The sequence below is a fragment of the Crinia signifera genome, chromosome 4 (assembly GCF_055691185.1).
Source record: "Crinia signifera chromosome 4, ASM5569118v1, whole genome shotgun sequence".
NCBI classification, from domain to species: domain Eukaryota; kingdom Metazoa; phylum Chordata; class Amphibia; order Anura; family Myobatrachidae; genus Crinia; species Crinia signifera.
Window position 1 is genome coordinate 42842287 of NC_139220.1, and position 27360 is coordinate 42869646.

Genomic DNA, 27360 nt, shown 5'->3' on the forward strand with positions numbered 1-27360 from the left:
TTTTGATATTTTGGTTGGGCAGCAAGGAAGAACTCTGCAGTATTCTTGATACTCACAATCAAAGTAACTGCCCAGCAAAATTGACATACAGTATGAGTACACAGGATGTTAACTTTTTGGATGTAAAAATCAGCTTGAGAAACAACAAACTGCAAACATCCATTTTTGTTAAAGAGACAGACCGCAATACTCTGTTGAGGTATGAGAGCTGCCACCCTAAGGCGCTACGTTATGGCCTCCCATACTCACAGATGTTGCGTGTCAAAAGGATCACAAGTGATTAAGAACAAACAAAAAGGGACTTAGACATCATGCAGGATAGATTTGTTGAGAGAGGCTACAGGAAGGAGGATTTAGCAGCCACTAAACAAAAAGTGTTAGGAATGTCTAGGGAAATGGCCCTCACATCTAACAAAAAGAAAAACAATGACACAGATCAACAACTTAAAGATAGAATTCCATGGGTCACACAGCATGCGGCCAACAGCGAGGTTCACACTAAAAGAGTGAAATCACTGTGGCCTATAGTCTCCTCTGACAGGGAACTAAAAAGCTTGCACAATAAAAAAATCATGCCAGCGTACAGGAGGGGCAGGAATCTTGCTGATATGCTGGTCAAGGTAGATGTGACTGAGCTCACCAAAAGACCAGCAGCTAGCCATTTTCTAACCCGCCCTAAGGGGTGTTATAAATGCATTGGGTGTACCACCTGTAGAGCCATGCTTGTTGGGAGCACAGTCAGTCATCCACATACAGGTCGCAAAATACCTATTAAACACTCTGTGACATGCTCCACTAAGTACGTGGTTTATGTTCTGTCTTGTCCATGTGGTTTATATTACGTGGGCAAGACAGAATGCCAATTCAAAGATCGCATGGCAAACCACAGGTCATCTATCCGGCAGGCTCTCAGCACAGGTACCAGTGACCAGCCAGTCGCAAGACACTGCGCCCTCTTAAAACACAGCTTGGCAAGCATAAGATTTAAGATCATCGATCATATTCCCCAAAGTGTCAGAGGTGGCAATAGGGGTAGGAAACTGCTACAAGCTGAATCCAAATGGATTTTTGTTTTGGACACCTTGTCGCCAAGGGGGTTGAACGAGCAGCATGGGCTGCAGAGCTTTTTATGACCATACTGTGGCAAAAGCCCTAATTTATATTTATTCTATGCATTAAGCTCTGATAGCCGTGAAGTTCGTGTACCCCTAATGGTGATCAAAGGGGGTCTCCTTAGTAACACTGGTAGAAGTCAATTAAAGGTATCTCACCAACCAAAGTATTAGTATGACAAGGTGATTGTGCCTATAATTGTGAAAACAAAGTATTTATATAAAGAACTATGCGACTTCCCAGTGTACAAATGTATTTCCAGCGTAACTTATGTTGTATATGTATTTTATGCATTTTTTCACTTTTTTCACTTAATTATGTGTAAACACAAGTGATATGGCAGTTCGCTGCCTCTTAAATGGCTTATATTAAGCCTCTTAACCAGGTTTTTACATTTCGGTTTGTTGTTTCTGTTTTAGATATATCACTATGGAGACGGCGCACTGCGACGCCCAGAGCGAGGCTTGGCTGTGAGCTGCGGTTCACGATGTGGGGCGACGACTGATGACGTAGCGGGCAACTCCTGGACGGAGTGTGGTGTGCCCAATGCGACGTCATTGGCGGAGCGACGCGCGTGGAGGTGGCGGGAGCCGGACCTGGCGATGGACGCCGTAGGTGAGCTTTTCCAGGTGAAGTGTGTTTTGATTAGGGGGCGGGTTCTGTCTAGATGTTTAAATATGTGCACTTGTACTTACACTGTTGATCCCTGAGGACGGGCCAGACCCGAAACATGTTGGATCGTGTTTGAATAAAACTTCACGTTTTTCATCACTAAGAAAGCCTGCGAGTGCCGCCTATTTGTATCTACTATATATATATATATATATATATATATATATATATACAGTGCAAACAATGTACCAGCGTTTATACAGAGTCAATGCACCCAGTCACTTAGCTGTCTGTTGGTTTCAGATGCGGGGAAACGATGCCCAGGAAATCCAAATCACTCTGCCAGGATCAGTAAGCCAGCTCAGCTCCGCTGCAAGCGTTCTGAAAGGCGCCGAACACAGAGTGAGGGAAGAGACCAAAAGTCCCTGCTGCCGCGGGGTCCGTGACTTTTGGCGCCAACCACCCCCAGTCAGCCGCTCCCTAGGTAGGATTTCCTAGTTCCAGTATCTCCCCCTCGACTGGGGACCACTTGGAACATGCCTGTCACAACGCTGCTGTCCTCTCATATAGGAGCTCAGCGTGTAAGCTCCGCATAAAATGGCCGCCGCCATCACGGAGCGCCTGTCCCCCATGATCCCCACCTAAACGTGGAGCCGGTTTCAGGGTACTCCGGAGCCCAGGCAGCTTCTTAATAGAAGCTGTAAGCGCTGCACAGGGAGGCCAGACAGCGTCTCCCCTGTGCACAGTGAGCTGACAGGACGCGATTCTGTCAGCTCCTGCTGCGCTAGCAGTGTGAGGATTCACTATGAGAATCCTCACACTGTGCCTACCTAGCTAGGGTGAAAGTTAATAAAACAATAAAAATTCCCTAACTACTCTAATTCTTCGGCTGCTCCTGCAGCCCTTTAGAATAGCACCCACTCCAGTGGGCACCTAACACGAACTGAAGAGTCCGGGATGCAGTAGGGGAGGAGCCTACCCTCTAAAGCTTTAGGATAGGTGCCTGGCTCCTTCGGACCCTCCTACATCCCAGTGTTGAGCTGTGTCACCAGGACCATTGAAAGAGAAACATATATTGTGTAACATTGTATATACAGTTCCATGTACATGTACAGACGACGGAGGACATAGCTAACAAGGGCCACCCAAACTAGATAGCCGCATTATCAGGCATTGTGAACAGGTAACCAGGGTCATCCGACCCAGGTCCAACCAAAAACCCTCTGGAGAACCGGCTCAATGTGGCTTGGATATTATGTCCTTGGAGAAGTAGAAGTATTGTAACATGGCTTCATACCAGTACTCAGTGATTCAGGGCCAGGCGGTAAGGTGAAAGTGTATGAAAGGAACCTAAAATTATGTATATTTCCAGCATGTCCCTACACTGCCTCTGACATTCACTTTTATACGGGTGTGGTATATTTCCCCGACAGTCATTATTCAGACGTCGGAATCCCGACTGCACAGCGTGGGGAGCGGAATGAAGCCCCTTGTGGGCTCGCTGCGCTCGCCACGCTGCGGGCACGGTGGCAGGCTGTGCTTGCCACCTATTTTATTCTCCCTCTATGGGGGTCGTGGACCCCCACGAGGGAGCAGTCGGAATTCAGACGTCGGAGGAATGACCGACTGTCGGGGAGCTGTCCGGCACCCCTTTTATACTAGAGTTCTTCTTTGCTGGTTGGTAATGGGTTAAAGTGTTAAGCAATGTGTGTGTAATATATGGTAGCAGCTAGTTCCCACGCTGTGGTTGTAGCTTTACACCACTTGACCGATGGAACATACCATTGTAATGGCAGTGGTGGCACACCAATTTGAATATCCATGTCACCATTTATTCATTCCAGTAAAGGGTGGCGCGCGAATCAGAATGAGCCACCGGGCCCAAAGTATTGCAAGCCTGAAAGGGTACACATTGGGTGTCTTGTTGGAAACTTACTTGCTCTCTCTGCCCGTATGGTATGTTCAGTCAGCCAAAACATCTACTGAATGGGCTCTCTATATATATATATCCATATAGATATTAAAGACATGCAACCACAGGAACTGGAATTAATCCTTATGTAAATAAAGTAGGAAAGAATACAGCTGTGTTCTTCTTAAAATCATGTAGCCTGTTATGAGAGTCTGACACGGCACGCTGAGACATGTAGTTCTACCACAGTGATTCAGTAAACGGACACGGGAATCTCTATCACAGATGAGGACAACAATATAACAGACACACAGATGCCGCACCTTGTCAGGGACCTCTTTGGCGACGCCCCTCTGTATCCAGGACACACAGGTGATCTGACAGCTCATAGTGTTCCCGGTACAGGCTGCTGTATGTGCGCGGTAATCGGTACAGTATAAAATGCCAGCAGCAGCAATGGCGGCGCCCACCCCTCACACGTGTGTTCCTGTGTCACTATGTATCCGGCCACATGACTGGCTGCCTCACCGAGGCCTCTCCTCCCGCTGTATATCCTCATACACAGTGTGTCCCTCCCGTCCTGCCCTGTGCCACTGCCCACTACTGCACAGGTGACTGGACGGGGAGCTGCAGCGTGGAGGATCGAGAGGTTACTTGTTATAACTTAATAGCAAATTAAAAGTGTTTCCTACACATACTGTATAGTACCTTATTATGCTGCATCTACCAATGTACAAGAAATAAACTTGAAATTATTGTGCAACTTGACAATGGACGAATCTATCTACTTAGATCTCTCAGGGCGGGATGTAAATGGAGTAAAACCGGAGTTTTCTGAGTTTCTACTACATTTCTATGGGGCCCATTTATTGGCAGAATATTGCCACCCAGGATCGCATTGTAATATGCCATCCTCTCGTGTGGATGTATCATCACGTGTCAGTAGCGCACGCAGGGGGGGGGGGTTCTGAGTACCCAGGAAAAAAAACCCCAGGAGTCTAAGGACCCTTCCCTGAAAGCTGAGGGTCCGCTCTTTCCATGGGTACAAGAATTTTAAAAATCGGCCCTTGGGAATCGGAGATATCTGACTTCAAAGCAGTGCTCCCCATCCAAGCCTGTTAATTGCTCTTCCCAGTCAGATATTTCAGGTTCTGTCTGACTTGAGAGAGCGAGGGCTGCCTAGGCATGAGGGAATATAAGAGTCGGTGCAGTTTGAGATGGTATGACAAAGATAGAAATCAGAGTGTCACCATAGGCGTGCGCAGCCCATTTTCTTTGGGGGTGCACCATTGAAGGGGCGTGTCAATCACCGCCTACTGGATGTGTCCATCGCTGCCTATTGGCCATTAATGCAAACTAAATAGAAGGGGACTTATTTATGTATAAGCACTTCACACTGAAATCATTACCCCCACACACATACCGGAAACAGAGACAGTGCGCGGCGAAGGCGCACTGCAAAAATTTACACTGTAATGTCCATTACACATAACGCCACACATAGTAATGCCCATCACTTCAGCTCCTGTAGTCAATGCAAGTGGGTGTCTCAGCCCTTACATATAAACATACAGGTACAGTATGTATGTGTGTGTGTGTGTGATATCTATCTATAGATCACACACACACACATTGATAAGTCAACACACTCTCTTTACTGTAATTGCTGCAGCGTACACCATATATTGTATACAGAAACACAAACTTATGGTACTCAGCGGACTGTCACTAATGAATCAAAGCACAACTTGCTGCGTGTAGACATGCATATCTATAAGCAGCATGTTGTGATTTGATTCATTTGTGACAGTATGCTGGGTGCCACACGTTTGTCATATATATCCCATATAAACACACATGTTTTGTTTACAAACCTTTAAAATCTCGACATTTGACAAACTGCCTATACAGTATATATAAAAAATACTTTTTAAAATCTTACATTGGAGTTCGTGCCTCTGCTGCTCTTTAGTAGGGGAAGAGCTTGTCTGGCTCTGCACTGAGCTGCTGTGAGAGGGCATGCCCAGCAACCCCCTTCTGCCAGATTTGTTAATTCTCTGAACAAGCGGCAGCCAGGGGTGAAAGTAGATCTCCGTCCATTGGAGGCAGACTATAGAGGGTGCAGGGGGAGTTGCGGCCCCAAATTTACCAGCCTGCGGGGCAGCTGACAGTCTGGCCCCCTGCCCTGCCCGCCACTGCTCTGAACCCTTCCTCATACTTGCCTACTTTTGAAAAGTAGTTTCAGGGAGATTATAGATCACACTGTAAGGCATCGTATGGAGTGCCGTTGAGGGGGGGAGTACCACATTTTAGACCAAAGGGTGTGTCTATCTCCACCCATGGGCGTGTCTACTGTCACTCAGGGGTGTGCCCTGCAGTGGCAGGTAAAAAGTAAAGTACAAAGTGCAGTACTGGCTACACACACTGATATCTCAGCTACATGTTGACAGACATGGTGCTTGGGCTGGGGCCACATGCTGTGTCCCTTCCCACAGTACTACCAGCCTTCTTTTTGTGCATGCACAGTCCGGATTGTGAAAGGAGGCGGCTTAGGGTATTTCTGGAGCTGCGCTTCAATTTGCAGGCCACCGGGGTACTCAGCCACACATCATAGTACATTATACACAGCACCCCCCTCCCATATTACACCCTGTACACATATAATATATAACACTCTACAAAACACCATAATATATCACATGCAGCTTCCCCCCATATTACACCCATTACATATACACAGCACCCCCCTCCCCCATATTCACCCTGTACAAAGCACATTGCACAAAACACTATAGTATATTACATGCAGATTCCCCCATATTACCATATGCACAGCACCCCCTCCCCCATATTACACCCTGTACAGTACATAAAGCACATTGCACAAAACACTATAGTATATTACATGCAGATTCCCCCATATTACCATATACACAGCACCCCCTCCCCCATATTACACCCTGCACAGTACACACAGCACATTGCACAAAACACTATAGTATATTACATGCAGATTCCCCCATATTACACATATTTACATATACACAGCACCCCCCTCCCCCATATTACACCCTGTACAGTACACACAGCACATTGCACAAAACACTATACAAAACACTATAGTATTTTACATGCAGATTCCCCCCCCCATATTACCATATATACAGCACCCCCTCCCCCATATTACACCCTGCACAGTACACACAGCACATTGTACAAAACACTATAGTATATTACATGCAGATTCCCCCCCATATTACACGTATTTACATATACACAGCACCCCCTCCCCCATATTACACCATAATACATTACACACAGCTAATACATGCAGCACATTGCACACAACATATTCAATTATACATAGCTGCCCCATATTACACGCAGTACACACACATGATACACCAGCCCCCATTTCCTCAGTGCACACAGCACTCACCTGGCTGAGGGCTCATGTCAGGGACTTGCAGGGAACCAGCCATGTGGTGAGGGAGGGAGGCGGAGAGGCAGGAAGAGCTGCTGGTCTGTGGGGTAGATTTATTAAGAGTCCTTTTTCGTTCCTTAAGCCTGCAGGTTCGCTTCACCACTTTATCGTGGTGAAGAGAACCTGCCTTTCGGCCGTATTTATTATTGTCTGGCTGCACGTTATGGGAGTGCGTTATCCCCTCCTGTCGGGGATACGCTCCCTCCCATAACGAATGACGCGCTGGCGTCCGGCGGCGTCTTATGCGCATGCGCCGGATATCTTGGTATCGCGTTGGTATCCGGCGCATGCGCAGCTTACAAAGGCAGACGGGGGGAAGACAGTGGTGCGCACGCGCGAAGCTCGAGGCTGCGGCGTCGTCACTGCACCTTGTGGTAATCTTTCATCTGTGACCCAATTTCTAGTTTATTTACCCTGCTCTCAAGGCAGGAGTGGATGGATGCCTCATGTTGGAGGCTGCTTGTAGATTGTAGAGTAAATAAAAAAATAAAGGTCAGAAACGAAGTGAACAACGCCAGATCTGACTGGCGAAGCAGACAGCAGCGCTAAGCTGCCGGGAGGAGGATAGCGGCGAATCGTAAATCTAGTTTGACCGCTAAGCGCAGTACTTGTAATAGTACTTGCGCTATGTCCCCTCCCTCCCATCGCCGCCGTTAGGACGCCGGCAACGCAGGTTTGATAGATTAGGAGATGCGCTATCCCCTGCTTCAGCGCACGGGGATAGCGCATTTACACATCAACGCCACTTCATAAATCTACCCCTGTGTAACACGGAGCTGAGTGTGGGGGCGGGCCCAGCCTCAGGGAAGCCCCGACTGCAGTGCCAGATGAATGCTGCCTCGGCTAGGATCGTGGGAGGAAGGGTGACTACCTATGCGCTCTGCACTGCTGGCTGCTCCTGATCTCAACTCAGGCAAGCAGAGCTGGCTCTGCCTGGCTGTAATCGTGCGGGGGGTGCCCGTAATTAGGAGGTGCCTGTGCACCCCCTGTGCGCACGCCTATGAGTGTCACTTACCCATAGAAGTGCAGTGTAGATGGGGTAGCCAATCAGGTGTAGAAGGGGTGGTAGCTTAGGTGGAGGTATATAAGAGGTAGTCAGGTGATCCATCTTCCTCTTGAGTCTGGATTTTCTCTGGAGTTGCAGGAGGTCCACATTTGCAGCTGGAAAGAGATAAGTGGCATTTTGGTGACACCCTCATCTAGCTTAATTGTCCCCACTAGCCATTTACAATTTCCCAGTAGCTGTGCGCCGTCCATTTTTACTTCCCCCCTCCCCGCTGGCATGCGGCATCTGCCCTTACTCTGTGGCCGCATCAGCATGTGGTAGCGCCAGACAGGCGGCCCCCCTCCCCGTTGGCATGCGGCATCTGCCCTTACTCTGTGGCCGCATCAGCATGTGGTAGCGCCAGACAGGCGGCCCCCCTCCCCGTTGGCATGCGGCATCTGCCCTTCCTCCGTGGCCGCAGCAGCGGGTGGTAGCGGCTGACAGGCGGCGCGGGCTTCCGCGTCAGAACCATGGAGCCCAGTCCTGCTCCCCAGCAGGACGCATAGTCCTCTGTCCCCCTCCCTGCAGCGGTGCGCACGCCAGGCGGGTCCCCGCCGAGCGCACCGCATAACCTGGTCACTTCGGACCTCTCAGGCGCCGAGAAAGGGGGGGCGCGGGGTGTGCACACGGTTGCACAGTCCCCAGTCCCCGCGCCTCCCTCCGGCTCACCCGGACGGCACTAAGTCACCTCTCCTCAGCCGCCTCGCGGCTGGTCAAAAAGGCGCACAAGCGGCTGCTGGGGGGTCCCATTAGCCGCCCAGGAGCTCCACTCCGGCGGCGGGCCCTCAGCCCAGCACTCTAGCCTGGACATGGTGGGGGGGGGGGGGGGGCAGGTCGCCCGGGTATGAGGGCGGCCTGCATCCATACAGGGCATTTTGGCTGCAGGACATGGGGCTCTAGCTACCCCTGCTGGCCGGCTTTCAGCCACCTTACACAGGGTCATTAGCCAACACATATGGGGTTGCCTTCCTGATCAGGGCAACCCCGCCACCTGCACCCCCCTTGGGTCCTCCCGGACGCTGTCCCCTCCCACAACTCACCGCTCCGGGGTCAATGGGGCCCCTCTTTTGGGGGGGCTTGTAACCGGTCAAGGTGCTGCCAGTGCCAATGTTCCAACGGCTGGGGGGGTTCCCATTAATTATTAACCCCCACTATTTACACCCCCCCCCCTCAGGGACGGGGGCGCCATGGGCACCGCCACAAGGCGGCACGCCCGCACAGGTACCCCATCTGGGTATTGCCCAGTTTCCGGGCCCATTTTCCGGCCCCGGACCTTCAGACCCAATACCCGTCCCGACGGCACTTCGGGGGCATCTACCCACCCGTCCCTGTCAGCCGGTTTTCCCTGCGGGGAGTTCTGGGGGGGCGGTTTCACGGCCCTTGCGGCCAATATTGGGCAGGCCCAGGGCAGCATGTATGGTGTAATGGTTAGTATTGCTACCTCACAGCAATAGGTCAGTGGTTCCATTCCCACCATGGCCCTAACTGTGTGGAGTTTGTATATTCTCCCCAGGCTTAGGCGGGATTCCCTGGGCACGCTGTTCAGCCACGCCCGGCTCCCACCTGGCAGGCGGGTTTCCCCGCTCATCCCTATCCAGCTCTCAGGCCCCTTCTAGTAGAGTTGGTTATAGTGCTACCTCCGCCACCTCACAATTTCAGGGTGGGGTTGGGTTTTGCACTGGTCATGAGTGAGTCACTAACCACTTTACATGTTTCTTCCGAGGTCTCATCAGTTGCCCGGCGAACAGCCACGGACGTGGATCATCATTCTGGAGAGAACATTACGCAGGCAACTGCAGCTGCTGCAGGGACGCCGCATGAGACCGGGTCTCCGGATGCTGTCAACCCTCCGGGTGATGGTGAGCATGATGAATATGATACCTCTGAATATTCTGCGGGCCATTCCTCCGCCGCTGCGAGAGGTCAGGAACCATTGGACGCCCCCGCAGGTTTGCCAAGATTGTAGCGCGCGCAGTTGCACAGCAAGCAGGGGCGGGGGGAAGCGGGCTAGCAAGACTAAACCCGTCGCTGAGTCCCAGCTTTCCTTTGACATGGTCAGTCGCAGCAACACCGCAGGGTACAGGGGTCTCCATAAAGGCGCTAAGGGAAAATAGCCAAAGGAAGTTCGGGATGTTTTCACGTTAACTTATGGCGGCAGGGCCAAGAAATCGGCCGGTGCCGGTGAAAGCTTGTATCCGGGTTTTCACCACGGGGTTAAGTGTTTCCAGCTGGCCATTGTTGACCCTAGACCCAAGAAGCGCAACAACGTTAGGCGGTACATGTCCCTGGTACACAGGTTTTTCTAGCTTGCAAGGTTCCGGCTCTGAGGGATTATGTTGGGAAATTTAGTCTGACCCACACCGGCACACGGGTTACGGCCGAGGGCCCTAAGCATGTCAGGATATGGTGGCGGGACATGGGTAAAGGCCACGCTGCTTATGAGTCCCATCCCGTGATTCCAGTTTCCCCCTGGCAATAAGGGTGCAAGCCAGCCGCTAAAGGCAAATGCTTTGCCTTCAACGATGCAGTGTGATAGAGGCGGCAAATGCCTTTTCGCCACGAATGCTGTAATTGGGGGGCCAGTCACCCAGCTAAGACCTGTAAAGCCGCCCAGCTGGCGACGCCAGCACTAGCGCTAAGTGAGACAACAGCTCCATAGTCCTGTTTGAGCTGGAACCCCGTATACATGCCTACGCTAACAGGGAAGAGGCCCTGTTGTTGTTCAAGGTTTAGTTACGGTTTTAATTTGCCCATCCCGGCGACGCCAGGGTAGTTCCACCCAGACTTCTTAAATCAGTGGTGCATGCCCCCGAGGTGGGGAGACATGAGGTGTGAGCTGAGGCAGCGCTGGGCAGAATGGTAGGCCCATGCACGGCTGACCCATGGCCCAGCACGTGTTATTCCACTTGGGAATAGTACCCAAGAAGGCTTCGGGTGAACACCGGTTAAGCCAGCACCTGTATTACCCTCATGGGGCATCCACCAACGATGCTATTACTGATTAAGTTGCAAGTGCGTTATCAGCTGTTGATAAAGCACCCGGGTTGGTCCACAAATTTGGGGCACCATGCACTCAGGGCCAAGTGGGTCATGGGGTCCGTTCCTGCCTCCTCCCGTGACACCCTAACTTAGGGGTGTCAGTGGCCGACGCCAGGACCAAGGGCCCACCGTGCGTCATGTCTTCGACATAGCCAGCCTTCAGTATTTACGCAGGCCCCGGGGTCCACGGGTTTCGGGGCATTTTTCTGGGCAAATGGCGCTGGGCCCCATGGCCTCAATCATGGATTGGGAGGGGTTTCACGGCCAATTTGCGGCTATTAGAGTTCTTTCCCATCACTGTAGCGGTGGGATGGTGGGCTCATACGTTAGCAAGCCAGACGGGAGGTTATGGTGACATAACCTAGGTGGGGTACACACCATTAACAAACAGGGCACCGTTTTTCACCCCTGACACTGCTCAGACATTTGGTATTGCACCGCTTACAGTGCATCATACATTTCATGGCGCAGCACATTACAGGGGTCGACCATGGCATCGACGATGCCCTGTCGCGGTTCTACTTTGCGAAGTTTCGCGGGTTGGTACCGATTGCTGCGCCCCTTGGGCTCACTTATACATGTCCTATAGGGCAGATCGTAGAGCAGACATGGGTGGATTATCTTGCCATCCCTGGCCCTCTCCACCAGTAGGGCTCATGCAGCCACGCTGCAGGACGTGGCGGCCTTTTTTAGGAGTCCCCGGGGAACAGCGGAAGTCGGTCGATGATCTTTGCTGTTTTCGGGTATGGGCATTATGGGGCGGGACTGTCCATCTGCCATGGCTGTTGCATTAGCCGGGATATATTCCGTGCTAAATTACGCAGAGAACGGGACCCCACCAAAGCCTTTGCGCTAGCAAGGGCTTTGATTGGTGGGCGAGAGTACAGACTATGACAGCGGATTCCCGCAAGTCCATCGAGCTGTAGACGCGGTGGAAATTGTAGCCTGTGTTCAGAGCGTAGCGGAGGGCACAGAAGAGACGTCACTCTGTCGGGTGGCGTTCTCTTTTGCGTTCTTTAGGGACTTTAGGGTCGGCGGGCTGGTTGCGGCCAGCAAGAATGCCACTGATTTAGGTGCGGTTCGAAGACATGGTCTTCCAGGACGGTTCGTCCTTTGTGTGCTCTGCCGGTCTGAGACCGATCAGTTGGGCAGAGGCCGCTGGCATCCCTTAAGTCCCAGCGGGAAAGGGGATCTGCGCCGTGCGGCTGGCCACGGCATATCTGCCTTTGAGGCCTGCCGCTACGGCCCAGTTCCTCGCACATGCTGATACATGGCCGTGACGCGCTTTCAATTCACTGCTGTGTTTAAGCGCTGTGTGGCTGCGTTGGGTTTGGAGGTCGCCGATTACGGGACGCATTCGTTCCGTATTGGTGCGGCCACCAACGCAGCAGCGGAGGGCCTTCCAGTGAATGCCATTCAGCAACTCGGCCGCTGGAAGTCCTCCGCTTATAAATCTTATATACGTCTAGATAAGGTTAAGCACGCGCCTTCGGCGCTGGATCCAAAAACTATGTTTACAATCGGTTTTGTAACGGCAGCGTTACGGAATCGACGGTGTGAAGGGAATTTTTTAATTTTTCCTCCGATAGTGGGCTGATTACAATTGGCTTCCCCCCCCTCAAGTCCACCGGAGGTTTTTTTAAAGTTTTTCCCCTTCACTTGGATTCTAGTGTACTAATTCATGTTGTGCATTATATGTCTAACCCTACGTTGTGCATTTATACAGTTTAAGTTTGAATGCTAACCGGTTAGGGTTTTCTTTTTCAGCCCTTCCCCCCCCTTCAACGACTCATGCCACTGTCTGGTTCGTCGGGCATTCATACATTTTCTGGGCATTCAATCATTAGTTAGCTGTCAGGGCCCGGGCAGAGCTAGGGGCGAAGGCAGTACATTGGTTCGGTGTCAGGGGTCTCCGGTGGAATGGTCTTTTACCATTATTGTCAGATAAAGAGCGTCGCTGGGGTCGCCCGGATGTTTTGGTGATACACCTAGGAGGTAACGACTTAGGCCGGGGAACCAGCATAGGCCTTATTTTGAGGATCAAGGCTGATCTTAATACTCTGGTAGGCCTTTGGCCTGGATTGCGGATAGTTTGGTCCGACATAGTGCCTCGTTTCAACTGGAGGGGCTGCTGGAACCCCAAGTCATTAGAGAAGATCAGACGCAAGGTCAACTTTGCGGTCTCCAAAGCGGTCACGTCCATGGGAGGCACAGCGGTTAGACACCCCTCTTTAGCACTGGAGACCCCATCCTTCTACAGAAGTGATGGTGTACATTTGTCGGAATCAGGCATGGCCGTTCTACTTCAGGACTTGTTCAGTTGTTGCAGATAGGGGATTAGGTTTGTGTTACTCTGGTTGACTTAGTTATTGATTGGTTTGGCGGGCTTGGGTTCTACAGTAATTGTCTTTAAGTGGCAATTTTTGAACCCAACTGTGGCGGGAGGGCGCTCTCGATCAGCAGTCCAGTTTGAAGTGCAGGTGGTCACTGTGAGGTATTGCCACCCTCTGCCAGGAAGGCTGGTGAGTTCTGCACCCGAGGGGGGACGCAGGACACTTTTAGAACTGTCCTCATTAGGCCCTAGGAGGGGCGGCAAGACAGTCACAGCGCAGGCTGGCTTTGAATTCAATGGGGGCGGTTCCTCGCCCTAGTTACAAGTTGGGGCGTTGTAGTCGCCGCCATTGCTAACGTTTATGACTGGCTGGTCGTCAAGCGCTCTCTAGGCCATCCCTTTCAATAGGGTCATACCACAATAAATACCCTTTACCTTTTTAAACTTATGCAGTGGTTGTCCGTGTCGTTATTTCAGGTCACGTGTCCGTGTGAGTTATTTCAGGTCATGTGTCCGTGTGATTTACTGCTAGGGGTAAACAAGGTTTAAGTTGAAAGAAAAGGTTCATCTCAATAATGCATTAGACGCCTTAGAGAGAGCGAGGGCTGCCTAGGCATGAGGGAATATAAGAGTCGGTGCAGTTTGAGATGGTATGACAAAGATAGAAATCAGAGTGTCACTTACCCATAGAAGTGCAGTGTAGATGGGGTAGCCAATCAGGTGTAGAAGGGGTGGTAGCTTAGGTGGAGGTATATAAGAGGTAGTCAGGTGATCCATCTTCCTCTTGAGTCTGGATTCCCACCCTCCCTCCCTTGTGCTAACCTACCACATGGCCTTTCGGCCGTCACCCAAATTTGGCTCTCATCAATTTTAATATTAATTGGCGGGAGGGCGCTCTCGATCAGCAGTCCAGTTTGAAGTACAGGTGGTCACTGTGAGGTATTGCCACCCTCTGCCAGGAAGGCTGGTGAGTTCTGCCCCCGAGGGGGGACGCAGGACACTTTTAGAACTGTCCTCATTAGGCCCTAGGAGGGGCGGCAAGACAGTCACAGCGCAGGCTGGCTTTGAATTCAATGGGGGCGGTTCCTCGCCCTAGTTACAAGTTGGGGCGTTGTAGTCGCCGCCATTGCTAACGTTTATGACTGGCTGGTCGTCAAGCGCTCTCTAGGCCATCCCTTTCAATAGGGTCATACCACAATAAATACCCTTTACCTTTTTAAACTTATGCAGTGGTTGTCCGTGTCGATATTTCAGGTCACGTGTCCGTGTGAGTTATTTCAGGTCATGTGTCCGTGTGATTTACTGCTAGGGGTAATCAAGGTTTAAGTTGAAAGAAAAGGTTCATCTCAATAATGCATTAGACGCCTTAAGAGTTTTTCTGAGGGTATATTCCAAAAGCTGGGACTCTCCCCCCTTTGATGGACACTAGTAGCTTGTCTCTACTGTCCCCAGAACCAGAGATATCAGCCTTCCAACAGCTGGTTACTGCTCCAGCTCCACACACCTGGAAAGTAGCTTTATATACTTGTTGGCAGATTTCTCTGCCTACTGAACTCTGATCCCCTAGTCCCCAATACCATTTGGTAGGTGGGATTCTCTAGTTTTTCATTCCTTTAAAATCTAAGAAATCTATTTCCCACCATCTGTGCAGTAACGGGGTAATTTTGCTATGCCCAGGGGTATACACTGCTGTTGATGCCCCTGTATGTGTGTGTGTGTGTATATATATATACAGATGTATATATATAAATATTATAAAAAAAATGTATTATTATTATTATTTATATACATTTGGTCTATCTATAATACTTTAATTGACCCGGCATATACTGGGTCACCTAAGTGTCCGTCTCCGTGCTTTGCTCCGCCCCTCTGGAAACCCCCTTCTGAAAATCCTGCGTTTGCCCCTGCGTGTCCCTGTAATGCGCTTAGCCGGGTGCCTGGGGTTCTGCCATGCGCGGTCAGTGCTGACCTCCCGCTGAACGCACTGCCACGGCGGCAGTGGGGTCTGTAGCCCATGGGCTACAATGGGCTATCGTAATCTGAGAATGGCGGTAGCCCAGGGACCCGAAGAGAGAGCTTTGCATCCCCCCTAGGAACCTAGGAGGGATGCAGCGGTGCAGGAGGGATTGCAGCAGGGATCGTATATCTTTGCTATGGTCCTTCCTGATACATTCTGGGGATAATTAATGTTTGTGGCTAAAACGGGTGTTTTTGCGGATTTAGCCGCAAAAATAATAAATGATATACGGGTCCCTAAATGTACTAATGTCCTCACACCGGGGCTCGGATGCAGAGTATATAATGCCCTATAGAAGAATGTGGGATATCTGCTTTGTGCTGTGTGAGGGATCTGCATGCCCTGCAGCCACCCAATAACTCTGTGCAAGGGGATGCATTCAAAATCCCGACAGGGTCAAAATCCAGAATGGGTCATAATACCGACAAGAACAAAATCCCGACATTTAAAATCCCGACAGGGACAAAATCCCGACATTTAAAATCCTGACAAGGTCAAAATACCTACATATAGAATGTACAGTTGAAACAGTCAACATGACTTTGTGTCGACAGGTCGTGAGGTCGACATGGCTTTTTTCACTGTTGTATGACCCGACATGTGCCGACAGGCGGCATTTCATGCCCTACCATCCACTAGGGCATGGTGGGAGAATAAAATAGTGTGCCGAGCGCAGCGAGGCACCTTGTCTGAAGCATTGTGAGCGACGCGAGGGGCTGCGGTTCACTTCCAACTGTGTCCATGTTGACCGTGTCGACAGTCAGGTCAAAAAACTGAAGAAAAAAAACCATGCCGACCTTGCGACCTGTCGACACAAAGTCATGTTGACTGTTTAACCTGTACATTCTATATGTCGGTATTTTGACCTTGTCGGGATTTTAACTGTCGGGATTTTGACCGTCGGGATTTCATACCGAATCCTGTGCAAGCGCATGGGGACTCACAGGTAACAAACACAGGAGACCAGGGACCGCCAGCCATCTTATCGGGAGAGCTGCCCTTTGAGATAATAATCACATATGTTAGTAAATATAATAATAATAATAATAGCACTTTTCTCCTAATAGGACTCAAAGTGCTTGCATTAGCCTTTTACAAACTTAACAAGGGACATTAGTGAAATGCTTGGGTAAACATGAAAGTCTTGAGTCTATTTTTGAATGTTTCCAGAGTGGAAGCTTCTCGAACTGAGTGGGGAAGTGAGTTCCATAGAGTTGGAGCTACAGCGCTGAAAGCTCGAACCCCAGATGAATTCAGGGAAATTCTGGGTACTGTTAGTAATCCATCATCAACCGATCGCAGTAATCCAGTGGGACAATAAGGGATCAGAAGCTGCTGCAGGTACCTTGGGATTCAGTATGAAATCCCGGCGGTCGGAATCCCGGCGTTCGAAATCCCGACCGCCGAAATCCCGACAAGGGGGGGACGTGGATCGCCCCCCTTTGCGGGCTCGCTGCGCTCGCCACGCAGCGGGCCCGGTGCCTCGCTACGCTCGGCATGCTAATTTATTCTCCCTCCAGGGGTGTCGTGGACACCCACGGAGGGAGAAAGTGTCGGGATTTCGGCGGTCGGGATTTCGGCGGTCGGGATTCCAGCGTCGGATTTCTGAACGCCGGGATCCCGACCGCCGGGATTTAAACTGCATCCCGTACCTTGGGCCCTGGTCATGTAGAGCTTTAAAAGTCAGTAAGCCAATCATGAAAATTATTTGCCATCTTATAGTCAGCAAATACAGAATGGGTGTTATGTGGCTGGAGCGGGGCTGATTGGTTAATAGCCTGGCAGCTGTATTTTGTACCATCTGCAAGCGGTGCAATTCTTTTGCTGGGAGACCAAGGTAGAGGGAATTGCAGTAGTCTAGGGGTGATGATACAAATGCATGTATGACTTTAGGCAGATCTTCTGAGGGAATTAAGTGCTTGATTCTGGCTAAATTCCTTAAATGATAAAATGAGGATTTAATTGTGGCTGATACCTGATGTTTAAGGGTAGTATTCAATGACAAAATTCGGCATGTGCAGCGAATCCTGTTAAGGATTCGCTGCACCATCGCCGTGTTCCGGAGGGCTGGAGCCTTCGCTGCCAGCCCTCCCTGTCACAGTATTCAATGCCGCAGGAGCTCGCTGCCCCTGACGGCGAATCTTAACCCCTGTGGCGGGCACCGCAGGGAGCCAGGGGATGGTGGCAGGAAGGAAGATGGAAGTCTCCCTGCCTGACCCAGAATGTATGTGGGGGGGTGGATGGCTCCCCGGGACCCAGGCAGCACAAGCTTCCCCCGGGAGAACCAGCAGGGGACTGGGTGGGGAGCCGCAAGCACTGCTCCCGATTGTGCATATGTAATGGTCGGGAGAAGTGAATATATGAATATGTAATGAGCGGCTCCTGGCCCCCTGCTGGCTGTTATGTGTAAAAAAAATAAAAAAATGTAATTAAATATATATTCATGTGCTGTAAGCACATGAATAAAAGTAGCATGCCCCTTCAGATAATAAAATTCCTGATTTTTTTTTACACCGAATAAAAATTATTTTAAAAGTTCACATTCCAGTTCACCATAAAAAGATAGCGATTGCTAAACGGTGAAATCACTTAGAAAACAATTCGCCATCTTCTCATTGAATACACTCACGGCGAATCACATTGAAAAACCACAGCGAATTGCGGAGAGTATCAGACGGTGAGTTGTCCGTCATTCACTGTTCGCAAATGGTGAAAAGTGCACGTTGAATAGGGTGATTCACTTTCTGACACAAAAAATCACCTTCCAACGCGAAAATAGCACAAATTCGCCGTGAAATATTTCGAATTGGCCTCATTGAATACTGCTCTAAGTGTCAAGCCACTATCCAGGACAACACCAAGGTTCCGCACATGTTCCGTATTTTGAAGTTCTGCACCCCCAAGTGTAAGTCCTGTTGGATGGCTCAGTCGCAGTCAACTGGCACTCCTCCACTCCTGTAGCTCAGCTAGACAGCCATTTAGGGTTGGTATTGGGTTCTCAGTGCCTGGAGCAAAGGACAGCTATAGTTTCATCTGCAAAGCAGTGGTAGACCAGGCCATGACGTCTGATTATGTCACCCAGTGGTAGCATGTAAACAGCAAAAGCATGGGAGATAGTATGGAACCCTGCGGGACACCACATGAGATTAGAACTGGCACAATGGGTGGCAGAATGTAAAGCAAGTGGTTGGCACATCCTGCCCTCGCTCTCTATGCATCTGGTAACCAGACCTCTCATATTTGTGATGTTCTCTATTTCATTTTTATTTCCCACCTGCCAGAGCAGGAAGACTACGGCTTCCCCTCAGTGCTTCGCCTCTAATGAAGTAACTATGGGGCAGATTCAATTAGCCACAGGACTTACCAGGCAGCTGCAACTTTCATATTTTACCCCCAGAGCTATTCAATTTCTTTGTCAATTTCCGAACACGGTAAACCCATGGCTAATGCACAATCTGTGGTAAGAACACCTCGGGGCTTATCACTTGAGGTAGAGGGTAGAGCTGTAGCGGTGTGGTAAATTCCGCACCCAATCTAATCTGCCCCAATAGGTGGAGATGTGACAGTTATGGGACAAATAATCAGAGAGGAATTGTAATATTTATCTCTAATTCTGTACAAGGTAACCAGTTATAAACAACATGGCGTCTTCGGCTAGATCTCTCTGCGCTGGGATTCTCTGCAGCAGGGGTAGCCAACTCCAGTCCTCAAGAGCTACCAACAGTTCACATTTTCCAGGTCTCCTTACAGAATCACAAGTGAAGTAAGTAGCGCCACCTGTGGATCTTTTAAAATGTAGCAGTGAGTAATGAGTGTATCTGTGCACCTGCTGGGTGGGCTGGAAAATGTGAACTCTTTGTAGCTCTCGAGGACTGGAGTTGGCTACCACTGCACTGCAGTATTGTATAAAATGTAAAGCCCTGTGCACATGCATCGATTTTTCCCGATTTCCGATTCGATTTTGCTTATAGAAGCTAAATTGAATCGAATCCTTAACAAAATCGAATGGTTTTTGTGTCACTTTCAATCTACATTCGATTCGATGCGCGCTCCCGTTTTCACAAAATCGAACAGAAAAATCGGTACTTGTGGAGTATCACGGCTCCCATCGCATGCCATATATAGTGGCATGCGATGCGATGCGATTTTGGCCGATTTTTTACAAAATCGTGTGCAATCGCATGCGATTTGATCGTATGCGATCGCATACGATTTTGCACTGAAAAGCATCCAAATGCATTGGAATTAGTATTAAACATGTTCAATGGACCCTAACTGGCATTTTTGAGGCTGTACCACCCCCACTATCAACGCGAACCCGAAACGTGGCGAGCGGCGGCGGTACGCGTCCTACGACCTTTTCATACCCCCACTATCCACGTCGGCGTGGAGTTGAGAATAGAAAGTGTGGCGAGCGCAGCGAGCCACCGAGCCCGAAGCGTGGCGAGCCCCGCGAGTAGACGCGGACACCTGTGAAGCCCGTGAGGGGACGCGGATACCTGTGAAGGTATCCGCTGCGCTCGCCACACTTTCTATTCTCAACTCCACACCGACGTGGATAGTGGGGGTATGAAAAGGTCGTAGGACGCGTACCGCCGCCGCTCGCCACGCTTCGGGTTTGCGTTGATAGTGGGGGTGGTACATAGAAAGATCTAATGGAAAATCGAATCTAACATTGAATCAAAAGCAAATTGATGTGTGTGTACAGGGCTTAAGGCTGCAAACCAGAAGCCACCTTTATGTTATTGCGGTTTTCAATTTCAAGGTTTGAACCGCCACTTGGTAAATCTATCCCTACTGAGCGGTGAGAAATGTTGTGCTATTGGATTTGGTTAGATCTGCTTGGACTGCTGTTTTACAGAAGACTATCCCTACGGAAGACATCTGGCCTATATACTTATTCTCATTAAGATATTTGTTTGCCCCAATACACCCTACAAATACGCTTAGTTTACCTTTAAAGAATGAATGGTCTACAAATTGTTCTTAAGTAGTGGCTCTGCTTTACCCCTTCAGCTGCTATTTGTTTATAAACAATGCTCTGGGAGTTTGGACATCTATATGTCGGTTTTGGAACAGATACAATCTGTACACGAACAGGGGGGTCTGTTTCTTGTTGCAAAGTGCAGATGTTCAGAACTGTGTATTTGCAGGACCCGTATTGGGAAAGTCCAGTACGATCTCAGAGATTGACAATCTGCGCCCATCTGGGGGGGGCTTCTTGACAGAAGCTGCAAAATAGGTCACTCAGCCAACTGGTAATTGCACAATGATCTGACGCTGTCCCCAACAGTGGGACGTAACACGGAATCACATATGCATGCTGGAAGTGAATACTTATAGCAGACGCCTTTTGCTACATTACCATATCTTTGCATTACTGCTGCTTCATCCAGCCACGTCTGAAACAGAGCCATTGGGCGGGATGTATTAAAATACATCGCCGCCCTTCACCGCCGCGATGCTGCCGCATATGTACTAACATATGCGGCTGGCATCGCGGTATGGTGACGGAGGCCCCCCGCGATACCTGTACACCGGTGTGCAGGGGTTTCCCTGACCTCCCTGCCGCCACGCTCTCCTCTCACGCCGGGGACAGCTATGCATGCTGTCCCCGGCGCTTCCTCCTCCTCCCTGCAGCCGGAAGGATGTCCGGCTGCTTCACTAGGGGGAGGCAGGGCTTACCTTCCGGGGTCCAGGAGGACCCTTCAGGAAGGTAAGCCAGAGGGGGGGTCGGCGAGGCGGCGGGTTTGCTTCGGCGGGCGGCGAAAAGAAGCCCATAGGCTTCTATAGGGTATCGCCACCCAAAGGTGGCGACACCCTTCAGTGCGGTATCATTTTTGATACATTGGAAAATGCGGTAAAACCGGGGTTTTACCGCATTTTCCATTTCATACATCTCGCCCATTGTCTGCCCGGATCTATTGAATAAGCAATGCAGCTATGTGCCCCCATACACTATGCGATTTGGGCATGATTTCACCCTATTCGGATGAATCGGGCTGTGAAATCGGCCCAAATCGCACATGCAGATATCCCATCCGACCAAATGCGCGGTCCCATGCACATTGAATCGGAGGCAGGAGGTCGGACGGGCTGCTTATCATTTGTGGAGAACCAAGGTCATTTCATTCAATACCTTGTTAATTGAACAGGTCGAACTTTTTGAATTCTATTACCTATGAAGTTATATTTTAATTAAACAAAAACCTACAGTATCTGGTAACACAGGAAGTAGCATTATTTCACCAAAATAAACCATATTGTGTTGTTTTACATTTTTGCAGCCATATGCTTTTTTTACATCTGGCACTTACAGACATATTGAATAAAATAAATTAATGATGAGATCTTGTGGCACAGCCAGCCGATACCCGAAGACGCTGCTGTAGATGATGTGATACTACAGTAATACCGATATGTAGATAATACACGTGACCTCTAACACTGCTACATTGATATAAGTAGAACAATGATTATCATTATAATGCCAGTATTTGGTAGGAATGGTTAACAACTCTATTGCCAATGATGGTTGCTATCAATGGTGATTGTATGCTACCATCAATGGTCATTTGCACTATGTGATGTATGACCATCGATGGTTTTAACTATCAATGGCCATCCTTTTTATTTGACTGACAGGACCAGGGCAGGGCTTTATGGGTATTAGGGGTGGAGCTATGCCAGGGCTGGGCAATTGCAGCCCTTCAGATGTTGATGAACTACACATCCCAGCATGCCTTGCATCAGTTTCAGCATGGCCACATAGTAAAACTAATGCAAAGCATCCTGGGATGTGTAGTTCATCAACATCTGGAGGGCCGCAATTGCCCAGCCCTGAGCTATGCTATGCTACAGCCCTAATACCCGTAAAGCCCTGCCCCGCAGTGTTTTTATTTCTTAACCCACTATTCTATTCTGCTTGACATCGATGGAGGGAAACCATCTGGTTCTCCCCAATCGATGGCAAAACTATTCTACATTGGTTATAAACCATCAATGATTTTGAATCATCAATGATCAATGGCCATCCCTAGTATTTGGCCAGTGGAGGAGGGGGGTGGGGGGTGGTCCGGATGCTCTGGGGGTTGTGAGGGGCACTCGATTTCGGAAGGTTAGCAAAGTATGAATTACATACGTTGAAAACTAAGCATCGGTCATCTAGGCAATTATAGTGGTTAAAAGAGAGTTTGGGGAATCATAGCTGCAGTCACAACACAGTTTTATGAACTTGAACTGTCTCTTTGTGTAGTTCAGTAGTTTTTGGAACTGTGGGGTAGATTTATTAAGCTCGGTGAAGTGATAAAGTGTCTGTTTTTTATCACCGGCCAATCAGCTCCTACCTGTCATTTTTCAAACCAAACCTATAAAACTTCACAGTTAGGAGCTGATTGGCCGGTGATAAAAACCAGACACTTTATCACTTCACCGAGCTTAATAAATCTGCCCCACAGACTCAGCTGGATAAAAGAATCACAGACAGGTGGACATGCAAGCATAACTTCTCTGCTTTATTTCAGTTAACGAGTCCACACTTCAAGGACTTTGATTTGCAGACAAAGAAAATCCTTCTGCTCATGTGCAATAATTTAACTATTTTCACTATCAAGATTAGTATGTAAATACAGAACAGTAACGCTTAATAATAATATATTGCCACTAGAGGTCAGTATTAGACTATGTTAAATAAGTAACCTTAATGAGGTTTACAATTAATATCTTAAGCCCCATACACACTAGGGGGCTTCGGAGCGATATTGTTCACAATACTGTATAGTGTGTGTGCACTCAATATCGTTAATGGATACATACTAATAGGTATATCTGCAGATATATCTACAGACGAATCAAGCAGAGTCTTCTCCATACACACCACCTGATTCATTGGGACTACCATCACAACTGAATGGGTGCATTTACCTTGCGCCAGTTCTATTGCGGATGTTGGCAGATTGCCCGTACGCACAGCATGATGCACTAATATATCTTTATAGTATGTTGTACAGCCGAAGAGATGTTTGAATGACGCCATCCACAGACACATCAATGGAACACACTGATTGATGGTCCAGCGATAGATCAGCTGTTTAATTGAAGGAGCAGGATGCTAGACGGTAGGCAACTGCTGAATATGCCAGGCTGGTCGAAACCACTAATTAAGCGGGGGCTGGAAGATTATATTCTAGAAACTGCCCATCGCAGTGGGACCGCCCAGCTTCTGCACAATCTTGTTCCCTCCTCCAGTGCAGCCAATCATTGATGATCAAACAGCCCAGTGGAACCCCCAACCCATAAAAGCTGAAAGGAAATGTAAAAGCAGAAGCCCTCTGCTGCACGGTTTACATCCGGTGGCTGCAGAGGAGCAGCTGGAAACCGTACAATCTCAGGATACTCCAATTATTAGTAAATTGATATATTTATTACTGATGTTCTTGGGAAATCAATTTTTTTAATATATTTCTTAAAGAAAATGATGTTGGATGATTTATATACAGGTTCTTAACCTAATTCAATAACTTATAAAAAAAAAAAAAAAAAGGGGGTTTATAAAATGAAAAAAGATTTAAAAGATCCTCAGTGATAATTATTTCACTGGTGATACTGAGAAGATCTGTAAAACCTGCACAGTTGGGAGTCTCGGAGGACAGGATATTGGAATCGGAGGCATAGCTACAGATGGGGCAGTTCCCATCTTGGCAGGGGATGGCGACGCCAGCGCCATATCTATAGCGAGAAGGGGACGTGCGCACACGAGAGGCGTGCGCGTCCCCTTCCAACGGCGCTTCCAGTCGCTCCCCCGGGTCGCCACCGGCTTGTCGGCGGTAACCCGGGGTCCCTGCCAGCACCCCCCCTAACCCTGTCCGTCTCCCTGAGGACAGGGTTCCCGTCGCCCCGCCGACTCAGTCAGATCGCCATCGTTGACGTTCTGGTGATTCGCCAGCAAGGAAGAGGCCTGCCCCATCTGTAGGTAACATCGTGCCAGTAACAACAACCAACCCCCCCCGCCGCTCATCTACTCCGGAATTCTTCTGTTTTGTTGCGGATTAGCTGAGTGTGCAATCCGGCACAGTAATACTGCTTTCACATCGCCAAGCCAGGTCTGACCATATCACACTAAACCAGGTTTAACCCTTCTTATAACCCAGGTTGAATTGCTGGGCTGGTCAACCTGGGTTTGGTCCTTTCACTCTGCACCTTGACCCAGCAATAACACACATTATAAAATGCAATTTAAAAGGGGGTATAACTGGTCTGCTGCACAGTTGAAATACACTATCAGTAGCTGGTTGAGTGCATGTGAGCAGGATGCAGTAAGCAGCCACTCATTAAAATATAGGATTTTCATGGGATAAATACACATCTGTATATAAAATAACCTCCAGCACTGCAGATCATAGTTTGCGATGGACTTCAACAGAATGATAATGTGCCCAATCTTTTATGTGAACCCAGTGCAAGCTTAATCCGGTAGGATGCTGCATCATTTGCTGTGGTGCCAGAAGTCTGTCTTCAGATGCTTCCTAGAGCAGCCATTTTCTTTGCATTGCATCCAAAACCTCTGACAGGCCCCTTTCCATCAGACAGACGTTTAGTGATTGCATTCATTCCCCTTTTAACTTTCTCAGTTACTCCACATTAGCCAACATGTGCAGTAGTTTTACCAGCTTGTAAAAGCCTAATCAGGTAGGCCACCTTGTTCACCTCAGCCTAGGGTTGCCTCCTCTCCCAGAATTCGGGTGTTTAAAGAAGCGTAGATGGCAAAAATTGGTTGTTTGAGTTTTTAGATATTACAGGGGCCATGCCCCTTTTATTGGACCACACCCACTTCAGCAGCGCACGTGCGCATTAATGAGGGGGAGGGAAAAGTCTCCGGGAATCCAAGATGAGTGAGGTGGCAACCCTACCCCAGCCTGATCCTAGGATTGGTTGTCACTTACAAGGACCTTCACTGCTATTGCCAACAAAGGTTTCAGGTTCTATAGGGTTGAAGACTTTGCAAAGGCCAGATTTACACATGAGTTCTCACTACCCTTAGGGGGAAACACATTTGTTCTGAATTAGCCATAGTTCAGACAATTGCATTTCCCACTGTTAAAACAAATACATTAGTAGTATACATGGTAATGCATGCCAATAGATACTTCTACATAAGATTATCCTAGCTGTTAGGGGCAGCCCAATGTTATCCAGAGGAGTCAATTTGCGATTTATAGCTGATCCAAGCATTACCACAAATTTAAGTTATGCAACAATCTTTAGGCCAATGACTCGAATCCTCAAAGGTTATGCAATCATGTTCTGGATATTTGTCTATGGCAGGACTGGGCAATTGCGGCCCTCCAGATGTTGATGAACTACACATCCCAGCATGCCTTGCATCAGTTTCAGCATGGCCACATAGCAAAACTAATACAAAGCATCCTGGGATGTGTAGTTTATCAACATCTGGAGGGCCGCAATTGCCCAGCCCTGGTCTATGGAATAGTGACTATCGACTGACCCAGCAATATAGATTAGTGCAGGATTAAAAACCATCCACAAAACATGGCCTGTTTGTTGCACTGGGCATAGGAACCATTGATTGTTAGTTTGTGTGAACCGTTCAGTTTTAAGTTTCACTTTCAAATTATCCTCGTTTGGGGTATTCAGTACAATGCCAACGGGGAAATAGCAGGCACCTATTCAATGCCATCTTGTCCAACAGCATTGAATAGGCACATCAACAGAATGGGCCAGACTTTAAAAGCTGTTGGGCCAGTTTTGCTGATAATGGCCACGAATGGTCAAGATCACGGCTGAATCTTGACAATCCACAGCTGTTTATGCTAACACGCCCCCTTTTCACCAATCGGCAGGCATGACATTGAATCCTGCCTGGCGATATGCTGTCGAGCAAAATGAAAAATGGGCCACAGCTTGTCGGGACGGATCGACAGTTGTGTACCGGGATTGAATACCCCCCTTGGTGTGTAAAGGGAACATAGTTTTATTAATTGGGGCACCCAAAAAAACCATATTTCCATCTTCCTGTCAAGATTATGACACTTCCTTCCAGTTCAAAATACCCTAATCCAGAGGTGGCCAAACCTGTCCAAGATCTTTTCCAGGCAACCTGTGGACCTATAGTAGGAATGAATGCAGCACGTTTTAAAATGTGACAGTAATAACTACAGCTGTGCACCAGCTAGGTAACCTGGAAAACACAGACTGTTGGTTGATCTCGAGTACCGGTTTGGCCACCCCTACCCTAAGCCATGTCAGGTGTGAGCCACCTTTGACATGCCAGCTTCTGTTGAACTACACATCCCAGCATGCCCTTGAACTAACTGTAGAAGGGCATGCAGTGCCACAGGGAAACCATCTCCTAGATCTAGGTAATACAATTGGTTAGGATTTAAGAGGGATTAGCTAAATTGTTGCTAATGTACCTGCTGCCTAGGCCTGGGCAGCCTTTGGCTGTCCAGCTATTGTGAAGCTACAAATCCCAGAATGCCCTGCCAGACAAAACACAAGTAGAGCATGCTAGAACTTGTGGTATCAGTTAAAGATCCACAGGCTGGCCAGGTTTCTGCAATCACATAAACTGGGTACACATTAGTGATATTGGCAGGGTCTTCCTAACCCCCAGGCAAATGATCTAGTGACTACACAACATTGCAAGTGATATTCTGTTATTGTGTCACTGCGCCAAACATGGTCATTGAATCTAGTCAAGATTGAGCTGTATGAACAGGCAAACCTCCCGAACAACCCATAGGTTGAGATTATAAAATGGTGTCACTCAGAAGGGCCAAAATTA

The 27360-nt window shown here is 48.9% G+C and overlaps 1 protein-coding gene across 1 annotated transcript in view; it reads right to left on the minus strand.

Moving 5' to 3' along the window:
- Positions 1-4172, minus strand: part of PWP1 (PWP1 homolog, endonuclein) — a 70420-nt gene extending 66248 nt beyond the window's left edge. The window contains exon 1 of the mRNA XM_083181646.1: positions 3961-4172. Within this exon, the coding sequence (XP_083037772.1) occupies positions 3961-4026 (66 nt within the window). The 5' untranslated portion in view covers positions 4027-4172. The remainder of the gene's footprint in view (positions 1-3960) is intronic.
- Positions 4173-27360: the final 23188 nt, after the last annotated feature.